We start from the raw sequence: 15,585 nt of genomic DNA, 5'->3' as shown, positions 1-15,585 counted from the left end.
CCACCGACGTGGATGTCCGATATGGTCGATATTTGATTTGCCCACGTTATTTGAAGAGTGGTAATTACTGCTAAATTTTTTATGAAATGTAAAATTTTAGAGTGCCCGTTTATTGGGATGATATTTGTATGGAGTTTACAGGAGTGTCCGTAATGAGAAGCTTCACTATAATTAAATAAAGAAAAAAAATTGTTTATTCGATATTTGTTTCAATTTTATCCGAAAAAAATTTGTTGATATTTTTAGGCTTCTCATTTCCTATATACCATCTGACGTTCAGTCTATTAAAGCCTGTTTTCAGCATCTTCTGTTAATGTCTTAGCTATAAGTTATTGAAATTCTCATTTATAACTGAAGCATCAACTGTCGGTTAAGTACAAGGAAAAAACAAAGTAAGTAACAAAAATCAGCTGTTTTGCTGGTTTTTATGAATGCACAATAGATTTGTTCTACAAAATATTCCCAGTTAACGATTTAATTATTAGTCTGATACCCTGTGTGAAATGAAGCTCACAGTTAAATTCTAACTTGACCAGAGACGTTGAAAACGGACCTGTTTTAGTGTTTAAATTGCGCTTGCGCAAGTTTAAGATATTTGTCTTATGTAGTTCTAGGAAGTAAAGCATTAAAACATAGAGTATAAAAAAAATGTATTCAACTAAACTATAAAAAAAATGACTTTTTCACGTTTTACCATTTCTACATTAAAATGCATGACAAAATTAATTTCAGTCTAATTTTATGTGCATTTTTTTTGTCTTAGTAAATTAATTTAAAAAAATATATATTAATATATTTGTAAAAATATTGCAACTTACATTGTTTTTATTACTGGTTTTTTACTTAATTATTCTGTTTTTTTGTTTTTTTTGTATAATATTACTTGTTGAGTTGTCATTTCTACTATTCTTCGTCTGCCTTTGACGTAATTTACAAACTTATACATAAGCAAAAAAAAAAAATTGTATTATTTTTAAGTGGTTGTTTTATTAACATTTCATACTTGTACAGAGCTAAGTATTTACTATATACATATGAATTTTATATAATTTTACTAGCGCATCATTTGCCGTAAGACTTATTTTTTTGTTGTTTTTTTTTTTTTGTTTTGCATTGCCACTGCATCTTCTTCTACATATTGTATAGATTTCGCTTAGCTTGAGGCTTATTCACAATAAAAATTATAAAATGTATTAATATACTAATTTACGTAATACTTTAAAGAAACTACAAGCACAATATTTGTAGCAAAGATTGTTCTCTACTTAATTTTTTTCTACCTTTAACTTAAGTTACCAAGTTTTAAATGATTTGAATGGTATGTAAATTGTATCGCAGTAAAACAAAAATAAAATAATTAATTGTGATTGCCGTGCAAACTTAATCTTGTTTCTCTAAAAACAATGACAATTTGATGAGTGCGCTTGCATAGTTTTAGGCACCATTTTGCCAGCATCCATCTCATATGCATCGGAATAGGTTTGCATTTTTTTTTTCTTACGAGAACGTAGCTGATTAGTCCGTTTTCCCTTTTTTTGTTATCGAATAATTCACGACTTCTTATCGAAATATTGAGTAAAAAAAATTTATCGATTTGTTATCGAAGAAGTATCGATGATATATCGAATAGTTGTCGATTTGTAATCAAAAAAAAATGTTGAGCTGTCACACAAATGCATCGATTTTTTATGAATTTTTTTTCGATATTTCTGATTTTTTTTCAAAAACACCCATCTTAAAGTTCGGTTGAGGAACGCTAATTTTTTCTCTATCTGCAACGTAAAAGTATTGGATTTATGCTAAGAAAATGTATTTCTGAAATTAATGAGATAAAATTTTTAAGTAGGGCGTTTTTCAAAAGTTTTCTGAGATAGGCCGCTTTTGAAACCGCAGTCGCTTTATGGTGATCTTCCACTCGATAGTCCAAATGTTACTGTGGACTGATAAGGCAACTGTAATTGTAAATAAAACGACCTCTCTCGGCGAACGAATTTATATAAGCTCTACAGTTACGCTAAGATAAATTCTACAAAAGCATGAGCGCAGACAATCAGCATGTGAGAGAGAAATATTCTATGCCAGTCTTACGCACGGTGGCGACGGCAAATAAAAACACAGCGACTGTGCTGTCACGCGACTGTTGGAAGTTGTTTCAACCCAGAGATTATTCTCAAAGGAACCATTCCAAGTATGTAAAATAAGAGAGAGATGTCACCTTTGGTAGGACCCAGTAGGGCCATTAGACGCTTTGTTTCTTGTGAGGAAATAATCTTATTTTAACTTTTGTGTTATTGTCGTATAACTAAACTTAACAAGGATTGATGGAAAATCATTACAATGTCATAGGCCATTTTGAATTGGTAAACACAAGACGCAAATTCGTTTCGAGTTACCTCTTAAGACTAATTGTTTGAATTAATATATAGTATCCCTGAAGAAGACGCAGTAACGTGTGGAACGCGTCGGAGAAAAATAGATACATTTTTTTTTTTGCTTTAACAGTAATTGCATGAACAAAAAAAATTTTATTAGAAAATGAAATAATGATATTTTAATTTGAATTTTGTTCACTAAATCTAGTATACTATTTTGACATTTCGAAAACTAATAGCGCATTTTCACTACTTTCGTGAAAGTCTTAATCCACTGTCACAGAGTACTTATTATGTGCTTATGATGAGACCAAACAACATAATTCAAATAAATACAAATTTGAACAGTGGGCCTTTATACTAAAGTTGCAATTAAAATTATATTTTATACATTCATCGCTGTAATGTTAATTAGTATAGATAGGTATGTTACCTATTCTTGAAAAAAAAAAAATAAATAAAATAAACGCACCTTAACTAATATGAATCATAAAAACTTTTACATCACATTTCTGTTTCTTCTTTGGAACCGGAGCCTCATTATGAAATATATTTCGAAGGAAATTTGCATTGAGTGCATTTTTTTTTTTTCTGAATTGAATTACAACAGTGGTGCAAAACCCCGGGAGAGCTTCGAATACAAGCGCAACTATTTCGTAGTATGTGTTGACATGGAGAATGTTTGAGCATAGAATTAACGCATGGAAATTTCGCTCCTTGAAGTAATAGCTAAAACTGATTGACTGCTTGCTTTACTAAATCACTGTCGCTACGCTCACACGACTTATCGGTGAATACCGAATAGTTTACCGAAGCTCCCGAATGCACCACTTAATTATAACATAAGGCCCCTGTTCAACAAAGTACATGTATTAATACAATTACAAAAGCTTAACAACTTAATCTAGTGCTTTATTATTCTGTTGACTTTTTCTCAGCTCAAAATCGTTACACGATGACGCGCTGACCTTTTAATAGAACTCATTATTAATAGCTCATTATACTAAATACTGTTGCACCCAATTTCCAGCTAAATCACATTAGTCATCATTTTAATGTATTATATATATTGTCGGCTATTTCTTCGATCTCATTGGCGAAATGCGCAGCCGCAGCACTAATACCGCTACCGCCACTACCACCAGTACCATTGCTTGCCTCATATCCCAAAGAGTTGCCCTCCAAAGCCACCGTCGTTACATGCTCACGACTTTTGCGCACCTCTTTCGTGCGTCTGCCTGCACGCTCGTGCTGCTTACCACTGCTATTCAGCGGCTCATCGCCTAAGTAAACAGTATGATAACTTACAGGGCTGACAGAGTTGCAATTGATTTGTACGCGACTTATTGCTGCTAAACCTGTTGAGTTCGCGATCGTATGACCGCTTACCGATTTCGTGAGCGCAACAACAGCTGCAGTATGCTCAGCAGCCAATGCTTGCGCAGGACGTTCAATTGGTACGTAGGTGAGCGATGCATAATCGCCATAATCATCAGAGATATGCGTGGAATGTGTTTCAGCGGAGAAATTGTCACGTGTTATCGATGACCGTATGCCACCCATAGCCGAAACGACAGTGCCAGCTGCCGTTGTTGTAGTGCATGACGAGTTGGCCGATGATGATGCTGCATTGCAACTAATATTGTCATGACATATTTCTGCGTAGATATTCTCTTTGTTGTAATCGATGAGATTGAGCGCTTGACATATATTACCCGCTGGATTATCGGCTGCTGATTCGTCACTTGAGAGCACTAACGAATCGCGCACGCTTGAGTATGGTAAATCGTCGATTAAGCTGGTGGGAGTGAGCGGTGTTGTAAGCGCCGAGTTGTTGTAGTTGTGGTTTGTTGCAATGCCAAAACTGGCGCTACCTGCGAGCAACGATAGGCCACCCGCGGCGCGTCTACCCGTTACCGGCTCGCCAATATTGAAATCGAGTCGTCTGTCGATGTTTGGCCTTGCGGGCACGCTATTTACCACATTTTGGTGCTTGAGCTGCGCCATTGAACGTTTATTGTCATGTAGCTGCAATTTTTGTGGACGCGAAAAATTCAAAAGCTGATGTAAACTTGATGAGGATTTACTGTACTGTCTTGTTTTTACATGAAATTCATTGTAGAGTTTTTCTGTGATAAATGATTGTGGTACGGGATCTTGATTTTCAAGATCTTCCAAATCTGTGCCCGCTTCAGAAATGGTGTCCGCGGGTAGAAGGTCAGGTTTACGTGAGGCGCCACCGCCGCTTATGAGTTCGATGTCTTGCAGCGACATGGATTTTGTTATCATTATCTTACCTTTGGTCTCAATCTTTTTCAGCTTCTCGTCGATTGTAGCGAGCGTTGTTGTTTCCATATCTGAACAGCCAATGTCCGATGCGCCACCGCTAGGCTCGGACACAGATTTATGTGCATTTTGCGCTTGTGCGTTGGGTTTGTCGCCAAAACGTTCTTGCAACAGTTTCGACATATCCGAATAGCGTTCCATGCTCATGCGTTTCGCTTGCATATCCAGTTCGTAGGAGGTCATAGTGTGTGCGGCGTGCTTATCTTGCTTGCGAAACCATTTCTTCTTGGTCGTTTGAAAAACTGTCATTTTTTCTGTAATGCGGTTGCCGCTACCAGGTGCGCTCTCCAAAGCAGTTTGCGACGCCGTTTCCTTCGCCTCCAAATTGGCGAGATCTGATTTACTTAAAAATATAATTGAATCCTCCTTCTCATGCGCAGATATTGTGGTCTTTTCACGTCTCAGCAACTTTGGCAAATGTAGCGGCTTAAGTATTTTCAAGCCTTCACCACGACTTTTCGAACCTGAACGCTCGGGACGATGCAACACTTCCACCTCAACCATTTTCAAAAACTGATCACAATTGAATTGACAAAATTTCAGTATATTTTGCACATTGGGATTGGCTAGCATACGTTGTTCGCTTTCAAAACCTAATGAGCTCTTTAGTAAATTCATCTCTTTGGATAAATGCAGCTTGCGTAAATGTAGTGGACTTAGCACCTCAACATCTTCAATTGGGCAAGCGATTACCACATTTTCGGTAGTTATGTGCGTTAAGCAAACATTTTCTGGTATTGCGCTATTGCAGCCATGCGGTCCAGAAATGTAGCGCAGCGTGAGCGGCAATTCACGTTGTGGTGTTACCAGTGCTGTTATGCGATGCACACAATCGGGATTCACTTTTTTGTTAGCATCATTGCCAATACCGCCCAGTTTTTGCAGAATTTGTGGTATGCCTCGTTCAATTTCATAATATTTACCCTTCGTGGAGAGTGAGACGTAAAGCACTTGTCGATTCTCGTTTAACAGCTGAGCATAGCGCCCTTTTTCCTTCTCACGTCCATGATTGTTGCTCGCTTTGGCTGTTACGCCTCCGGCGCAGCCGACGGTCGCATGATCTTGTTTGCCATCTTCGAAGACGGCAAGCAATCGAAATACTTGTCCACCTCGCGCTGTAGTCTTTACATATTGTGGTCGATTGTTGGTTGGTGGTGGTGGTTGTTGATTGTATATTGGTATGCATCCCTCTACGGGTGGGTTATTTACGTTGGGTTGAGATTCTGTGAAGGCGGGCATATTGTCAACTGAAACAAATTTATACACACGCTCACGCACCAGCTGTATCAGCGATGTGTAGAGAGTTGCTGTGGGCATACCCTTGTCATTGAGCAGAGAGAAGTAACCTGTAAAGAGAAGAAGATAGGGATATATTGTAGATGGTATCGGAAAACAAAGTTTTGTACAACTAAAATGCTTACACAATATTGATGTAAGATACAACAATAAAACTACAATAATTACCAGAAACAAGAACACAAAGGTAATTATTGATTCGTCCCATCTCATCATTAATTACCAAAATGTTCGTGTCCTACCATCAAAACTCGCCACTTTTTCCTTAATAGCTTCACTTTTACGGCACAAGTAGTCACCTTTACGGAGACCTGGCTAAAGCTTGATAATTTCAATTCTGAGGTATTTTCAAATAAATAGCTGTTTATCGGCGTGCCCGTTTTTTTTAGAGCGGGAGGTGTCCTTATTGCTGTTGATTCTAACCTCTCATCTGAGTTGACTTTGCTGGACAATATCTCTCATATCGAATTCATAGCAGTTAGGCTTTCATTCGGTACCTATAGCGTAATTGTTTGCTGTTCGTACATTCCACCTTGTTCGGATATGGATGTTTATGCTAGTCACAGCTCGGCCATCTGCGATTTGCATTCGCAGTTAGGTGATAATAACCGACTTGTTGTTGTTAGTGATTTTAACTTGCCAACAGTTAGCAGGGTTAATATGAGTCATTCAAACTTTTTAACTCCCACTGCTCAACACGATTTTCTCAATTGCCTGTTAGACTCACCCTTCTTCAGATTAACAACATTCCCAATAGTAGAAACAAAATGCTGGATTTAGTATTTGTGGATGGCTCGGTGGGCACTACCCTTACTCAAATTCCACCTTTATCCCTTCCAGAAGACCCTCTGCAACCTACGCTAGAGATATCACTTGATATCAGTCTACCCCGCAGAATTCAAGTACAGGATCGACCCCGTTCTAGATGTTTCTACAAAGCGAATTTCATTATGCTTAATGATCTGTTGGCTTCCCATGATTGGTTGGATCTCTATGCATGCACTGATGTCGATTCGGCAATCTCCATATTTTACAGTACACTTGACGGCTTCTTTAATACCTGTATTCCTACTCGCTATACCCTGTGTTCGAATAAGCCGCCTTGGTTTTCAAGGCAACTTATCAGACTTAATAACATCAAATCTAGGCTTTATAAGGAATTCAAGAAAACGGGAACATCTGCAAACTTCTCTAAATATCTAATAGCTCGTTCTAACTTTCACCATCTTAATTAGCTTTATTATAAAAATTACTTAAGTTGTTGTAAAGCTAAATTTTTTGAAAATCCAAAAAAGTTTTACAGTTTCGTAAATTCAAAACGGAAAACTTCTGGGTATCCTCCCTCATTAACCTTTGGATGTAAAAAAGCTTGCACTGTTGACCACGTTGCTGAACTATTTTCTGAGTCCTTTAAGTCCACGTATTCATCCAGTGGTTTTCGTTCCGGTCAATACCCCTATCGCTTAGATAGCTCGACTTCCATTAGGAATCCTGCTATTGATGGTAATATTGGTCTTCAGAGTCTTCAATCCTTGAAGTACAACTTTTCTCCGGGACCAGATGGTGTTCCTAGTTGTGTGCTTAAGTACTGCGCTGAAAACATATATGAGCCTATTTTAAAATTATTTGAGCTCTCTCTGAGATCTGCGTCATTCCCGTCACTTTGGAAACAGTCTTTTATTATACCCCTATATTAAAAAGGTAGTAGGTCAAAAGTTGAGAACTATAGGGGTATTGCTAAACTTTCGGCTATTCCTAAAGTGTTTAAACAGATTGTTACCAGTCAACTTCAATATCAGTGCTCTTCCCTTTTATCTCCATGCCAACACGGCTTCATTCGTCAAAGGTCAACCACTACAAACTTGCTAGTATTTACCTCTTTAGTTATGGAAGGATTTTTAGCGAACAAGCTAACGGATGTCGTCTATACTGATTTCAGCAAAGCATTCGATTCAGTCAACCATGAGTTACTTATTCATGAGCTTGATTTACTGGGCTTTCCGTTTGCCCTATTAATGTGGCTGAAAAGATATCTTTCTAACCGGACCCAAAAACTCCTGTTCAAGTGCAATCTCTCGGAATCGTTTGGAGTTTTCTCCAGTGTTCCTTTGGGAAGTCATCTAGGCCCTTTGCTCTTTACCCTATTCATAAACGACTTGCCACATATAATATTACATTCCCATATTATAATGTATGCGGATGATGTAAAACTTTGCTACACTTACTGTCCTACCGATTTGAGAGCCTTGGATCTTTTTCAGACGGACTTAGACTCGTTCCATTGTTGGTGCACAACAAATTTACTAGCTTCGAATTGCTCTAAATATAAGCATATGACATTTCGCCGAGTGAAACCAGTTTTGAAACCGTATGTAATAGATGGTACCCCTTTGAAGCGTATATCTATTGTAAATGATCTAGGTGTTCTTTTTAATCCGAAACTGAGTTTCAACATGCATATTTCATCTATTGCCAACAAAGCGTTGGGCGTACTTGGGTTCGTTAAAAGATAGGCTAAAGAGTTCGATGATCCATACCTCACTAGGATTCTTTACACATCGCTGATCCGTCCAATACTCGAGTATTGCTCATGCGTTTAGTGCCCTGTTTCTCAAAATCATATAAAGAGTCTTGAGTCTGTTCAAAAGCAATTTTGATATTCGCATTACGTGGCCTTAACTGGGACTCAAGTCTCCACCTTCCACCATACAGAAATATACTTCTTTTTATTAGCTTACCCACTCTGGAAAACCGGAGAATCTTACTAGGGGTATTGTTCATCCATAAGCTCAATATCGGAGCAATTGATTCTGCTGACCTTCTCAGCCGATTGTTTTTTTGCAGTTCTTACTAGGGTTTCCAGACACTACGTTTCCTTTTTATTTACCCCTTTGTCGTCGAAACTTTGCTAAACACAATCCTCTACTTATCTGGTGCTCGCACTACAGTGACTTGTATAGCTGTATCAGTCTTGAATGTACTTTTGTCACTATACGTAATGCAATACTTACCTTTCTAAACTAAGAGATACAAGCTAATTTATTTTTTTAATATGCTGGAATTATTATTTCTTCCGTTGAAAACAGGCACGATATCGTATAAGGATGGATTGGCTACATCGGTACTTCAACCAGTTCGCGCGTTCCCCCTACTGCGCATCTGGCTCCTTTATGAGCACGTCGCATCAGCCCCCTTATGGGCGCCAAGGTCCTTTCTGAGCAACTCGCGTAAGCTCCCTTCTGAGCTCCTCACGATGACCCACCACTGGGGACACTTATATAAATCCTTAAATAACATTACTTTCTGTATAATAGAAATTGTAATGCCTATAATTATATACAATTTAATTTAAATTTTTAACAGTCGGCCGCTTTGTTTTTGAGTCGACTATAATCTATACTATAATAAATCTCTAGAAAATCGTGTCTGTATTCCAGGATTTCTAAAAAAAAAACGAGTGTACTTGACGTTTGGAATGTCGTAGAATCCATCGGCACCACTTTTTTCTGTTTGTCTGTATGATATAGATAATCTCGGAAACTAGCTAATGGATTTTTATGAGACTTTCACAGATGGATAGCCTGTAATCCAGAAGGGAATCTGGAACTTATTTCATTAAAATCGCGTGAGAAACAGAAAAGATATAGTTGTTTAAGCTATAATTAAGCTACTTTTAAGGATTTTTTTTTTTTGAAAACGAAGGAAAATGCACTTAGTTTCCAAACAAATATCAAAAAATGCCTTAGCAAAGTTTTTTTTTCAATTTCATATAAATTAAAAATCAAATTCATGAATAGATACAGTGGCGTACCAAAAAAAATTATTTCACGCTGCCATATTACGATAATCGGTTAAAATGAGGTTACCTAAAACCTCTAAATATGCGTACAATATGGGCATCAAACAATAGAGGAAGGTCACAGGTTTCATTTGAATTTTGTGATATTTCGATAAATTAATCGATAACTGAGTTATCGGTCAAAATGTATTTGCTCCAAAATCTTTAAATTTACCTACAATATGAAATACTTTTAGCTAAGATTTAAACCTTTTACACGCGTTAATCAGGGATTCAAACCTTTTGGTGCAATTCGGTTTATCCATTCGCTGACAGGTGGCGCAAAGTTTTCGTGTGTACTGCGATGCTTTGGTAGGTGTGCGATTGGTTGTCGTACACATACACTAAATAAAAAAAAAAAAAATAAGGGCCACTTTAATATAAATACGCATCCCGAACAACGTCGGGTACCCTGCTAGTACTATAATAAATCTCTAGAAAATCGTGTCTGTACATCCAAGATTTCTAAAAAAAAATGAGTGTACTTGACGTTTGGAATGTCGTAGAATCCACCGGCACCACTTTTTTCTGTTTGTCTGTTTGTCGGTTTGTCCGTTTGTCTGTATGATATCGATAATCTCGGAAACTAACAAATGGATTTATATGAGACTTTCACAGATGGATAGCCTGTAATCCAGAAGGGAATCTAGAACTTATTTCATTAAAATCACGTGAGAAACAAAAAAGATGTAGTTGTTTAAGCTATAATTTTTTTTGAAAAACGAAGGAAATCTATACTATAATAAATCTCGAGAAAATCATGTCTGTACATCCAATATTTCTAAAAAAAGATGTGTACTTGACGTTTGGAATGTCGTAGAATCCATCGCCACCACTTTTTTATGTTTGTCTGTTTGTCGGTTTGGCTGTTTGTCTGTATGATATCGATAATCTCGGAAACTAACAAATGGATTTGTATGAGACTTTCACAGATGGATAGCCTGTAATCCAGAAGGGAATCTAGAACTTATTTCATTAAAATCACGTGAGAAACAAAAAAGATGTAGTTTTTTAAGCTATAATTTTTTTTGAAAAACGAAGGAAATCTATCTTCTATCTATCTATACTATAATAAATCTCGAGAAAATCGTGTCTGTACATCCAATATTTCTAAAAAAAAATGTGTACTTGACGTTTGGAATGTCGTAGAATCCATCGCCACCACTTTTTTCTGTTTGTCTGTTTGTCGGTTTGGCTGTTTGTCTGTATGATATCGATAATCTCGGAAACTAACAAATGGATTTATATGAGACTTTCACAGATGGATAGCCTGTGATCCAGAAGGGAATCTAGAACTTATTTCATTAAAATCACGTGAGAAACAAAAAAAGATGTAGTTGTTTAAGCTATAATTTTTTTTGAAAAACGAAGGAAATCTATCTTCTATCTATCTATACTATAATAAATCTCGAGAAAATCGTGTCTGTACATCCAATATTTCTAAAAAAAGATGTGTACTTGACGTTTGGAATGTCGTAGAATCCATCGCCACCACTTTTTTATGTTTGTCTGTTTGTCGGTTTGGCTGTTTGTCTGTATGATATCGATAATCTCGGAAACTAACAAATGGATTTGTATGAGACTTTCACAGATGGATAGCCTGTAATCCAGAAGGGAATCTAGAACTTATTTCATTAAAATCACGTGAGAAACAAAAAAGATGTAGTTTTTTAAGCTATAATTTTTTTTGAAAAACGAAGGAAATCTATCTTCTATCTATCTATACTATAATAAATCTCGAGAAAATCGTGTCTGTACATCCAATATTTCTAAAAAAAAAATGTGTACTTGACGTTTGGAATGTCGTAGAATCCATCGCCACCACTTTTTTCTGTTTGTCTGTTTGTCGGTTTGTCCGTTTGTCTGTATGATATCGATAATCTCGGAAACTAACAAATGGATTTATATGAGACTTTCACAGATGGATAGCCTGTAATCCAGAAGGGAATCTAGAACTTATTTCATTAAAATCACGTGAGAAACAAAAAAGATGTAGTTGTTTAAGCTATAAATAATTAAGCTACTTTTAAGGATTTTTTTTTTGAAAAACGAAGGAAAATACACTTAGTTTCCAAACAAATATCAAAGAATGCTTTTGCAAAGTTTTTTTTCAGCTTCATATAAATTAAAAATCAAATTCATGAATAGATACAGTGGCGTACCAAAAAAAATTATTTCACGCTGCCATATTACGATAATCGGTTAAAATGAGGTTACCTAAAACCTCTAAATATGCGTACAATATGGGCATCAAAAAATAGAGGAAGGTCACAGGTTTCATTTGAATTTTGTGATATTTCAATAAATTAATCGATAACTGAGTTATCGGTCAAAATGTATTTGCTCCAAAATCTTTAAATTTACCTACAATATGAAATACTTTTAGCTAAGATTTTAAACCTTTTACACGCGTTAATCAGGGATTCAAACCTTTTGGTGCAATTCGGTTTATCTATTCGCTGACAGGTGGCGCAAAGTTTTCGTGTGTACTGCGATGCTTTGGTAGGTGTGCGATTGGTTGTCGTACACATACACTAAATAAAATTAAAAAAAAAAAATAAGGGCCACTTTAATATAAATACGCATCCCGAACAACGTCGGGTACCCTGCTAGTTTTAAATAAATAAATAAATATCATTAAATACAGCTCCTCATTCCTCAGCGTGTGCCTCTTTTGCTTGTTGTTGTTGTTGTTGTTGAAGCGATAAGGTTGCTCCCCGAAGGCTTTGGGGAGTGTTATCGATGTGATGGTCCTTTGCCGGATATAGATCCGGCTCCGGTACCACAGCACCATTAAGGTGCTAGCCCGACCATCTCGAGAACGATTTATGCGGCCGCATTAAACCTTCAGGCCATTCCCTCCCTCCCCACCCCTCAAGTTCTATGAGGAGATTGGGGTCGCCAGAGCCTCGTCTGTTAGTGAAACAGGATTCACCGCGGATAGGTGAGGTTGACAATTGGGTTTGGAGAAGCTATATATTGCGCTGGCAACCTGAAAGGTTGCGCTACATAGCCCCTTGAATCTGGTATTTTAGTCGCCTCTGACGACAGGCATACCTACCGCGGGTATATTCTGATCCCCTAACCCGCTGCTCATATTGAGTCTTTTAATGTGTAAACATCTTTGCTCACGGTATGCGGGAATCCAGAATGTAAGGATAGGGTAAGTTTAGGCGTAGTGTATGGGATTGGTTTGCTGTAAGGGGAATACAAAATGTATGCGCTGAAGCGTAATGTGGAAACAATGTAGTGGGAGCCGAAACCGGGCGGCGTGTTATCAATTTGTTATCGAGGTGGTAAAGTGTTATCCAAATCTTATAGTCGAGTTATCGCTATGTTATCCACGTGGTATAGACAAGTTAGATATTTGCTATCGAAGTGTTAAAAATTGTATATCGATAGTTATGAAACATTTTTAGATTTGTTACCAAAAAGTATCATTTTGGTATTGGTTTGGTATCGATAAGTTCTCCATAAGTTATATATGTAGGTGGTCATGAATATAGAGCAAGTCTGAAAACACCAGAAATATGTTCTATGTTTTTTTTCTGGACATTGCCGTGGCTTTCAACAACTTACATTCGGCCTTGGCAAATTGGATTGGATCCATGTTTAGCTGTACAATGATCAGGTCGCAGTGGGTTCTATGTGAGGCCACAAAGTCTGTAAACAGATGAATGCTACAGGGTGGGGTTTTATAAGCAATGCTGTGGACCACGGTTACCAACCAATTGCATAGGCGTTTCGATAGAGGACCAGCCGAACTCACGGTGTATGCAGAAGAGGTTTCAGTCATCATAAGCGGAAAATGTCTCCTAACAATCAGCTCCTTTGTGGATCACGCCCTTCAGGATGTGCATGCCTGAGCATCTGGAATCGGAAAAAACGATCTCGTATTATTTACTAGGAAAATAAGGTCCCTGGTTGGACTAAGCCAAAGTTGGTGGTACAAGTTGTGTATTTACGGCAATTGTCAAGCCAACACTGAACTGTCGGTTCCTAGTTTGGTGGACAGCCACCCACAAAATTACGCATACGAAAAAACTTGTTGTTGTTGTTGTTATGGTTGTATTAACGATAAAGACACTCCCTTTGGGGAACGTTATCGATGTTGATGGTCTTTTGCCAGATACAGATCCGGTACGTTCTGGTAACAAAGCACAATGAAGGTACTAGCCTCACCATCTCGGGAACGATTAATATAACAACATTAAATCTTCTGGGCCATACCGCACCCCCCCCCCCCCCCCCCCACCCGCTAGTGCCATAAGTAACTTGACGTCGCTAGAGCCTCGCCTGCTAAACATATGTATGATAAATTCATATTTGTAACAGCATTCCCCTCGCGTAGGTGAGGTTGACCATTGGGTTGCGGAAGCTTTGAAGCTCTAAAACTTTGTATTGCGTTTATCAGCCCCTTGAATCCCTACCAAAAAACTTGAGGGCGCTATGCAGATAATTAATAGTTAGCATAACAGAAACTTGAAAACTACCTCGACGGCAGCATTGTATGTCATTCTGTCCATCCCGCTTGAAGATATAACGCCCAAAAATAGCTTCAGCAGCTGCAACAAGGCTTAGCGCCTCGGGCAGCTTTCGCCATCTAATTAAGGGCGAACAGACTAAATCTATTAAATTTAACACAACGACCCACGCGCTCAACTTCGATTTGTATGTATTGTGGCGAATGTTGGCATCACTATGCTGTTAGTAAATAATCACAACAACAAAAACAGCAAGCAGCCACACACATACGTGTACACACTAAAGCAAGCAGCTACGCTCATGTGCAAGGCAATGAAGAATATTCCACACACATAACCAGCAGCTCGAAGTGAAGAGATATCTCACATACACACATGTAGGCATCAGCTAAGAGCAGAAGTTGTTACTCACACATACACACGCACATAGCTAAAAACGATAAAACTGTCCCAAGTTCGTGAAAAGTCTAGACCTTAGGAGAAATATGCGAGCGATGCAACAGAGAGTATAAAAGCAGCGCAAGCCGAGAAATAACTAACCAGTTTGATTTAAACACGGTATTAGTTGTGAAGTTAGTTATAATTGTGAAGTACTACTCCCAAAGTAGTCTAATAAAGACCATTTTGCAATACTGAATATTAGAGTTATTTATTCAACAGTTCAGCGATTCGAACGTTAGCAGAAGGTGCATAATTATCAGGAATTTGCCAAAATTCATTACAGTATGTAAATCAAAATAAAATCTAAGTAAAATACGCTTAAGCAACTTCCCCAAGAACATAAATACCAAAATATTAATCGCAGTAAAAAATGCAAGTGCAATTACATGTAGGTACTTGGGCAAAATTCTTATTTGTTTTTGTGATCTTGAGCTGAGTTGTAGTTTGTGTAGGCCCCATGCCATTTCGAATTGCTTGCAACAAGAGGTGGTGGCACACAGCAAATTAAAAAAACTGTAGCCGCAATGTCGTATAGCCTTAAAAGCATCATAAACATAAGCGTAATTTGTCGTAATAATTTGTATGTAACAAACGGCCACAGCATGTGGTCAGCAGCAGAAGGGGAAGAAGCAAGCAATGGCAAAAGCCAAGAAGACACATAAGCAAGTTGGCACTGAGTAGAGGGTGGGTGGGTATGGTTGTTTGCCTTCATGAGTGCATCGGTTTTACAAATTAAAGACTGCAACCACCAGAAGAAAACTTACGGTGTACGCTTGTCTTTTTCGTTAGAACACTTGGCGCCAAAATC

General features: G+C 37.7%; 1 protein-coding gene across 13 annotated transcripts in view; it reads right to left on the bottom strand.

The window, feature by feature from the left end:
• Positions 1-1,523: 1,523 nt before the first annotated feature.
• The window catches only part of B4, a 628,513-nt gene continuing 614,451 nt past the window's right edge, over positions 1,524-15,585 (bottom strand). For all 13 annotated transcript variants that reach the window (XM_067765289.1, XM_067765287.1, XM_067765288.1 and 10 more), the window contains one exon: positions 1,524-6,064. In XM_067765289.1, the coding sequence (XP_067621390.1) occupies positions 3,420-6,064 (2,645 nt within the window). In that variant the 3' untranslated portion in view covers positions 1,524-3,419. The remainder of the gene's footprint in view (positions 6,065-15,585) is intronic.

This window comes from Eurosta solidaginis, chromosome 2, assembly GCF_040869045.1.
Source record: "Eurosta solidaginis isolate ZX-2024a chromosome 2, ASM4086904v1, whole genome shotgun sequence".
Taxonomy (NCBI): domain Eukaryota; kingdom Metazoa; phylum Arthropoda; class Insecta; order Diptera; family Tephritidae; genus Eurosta; species Eurosta solidaginis.
This window is presented reverse-complemented; position numbering and strand designations above follow the sequence as displayed.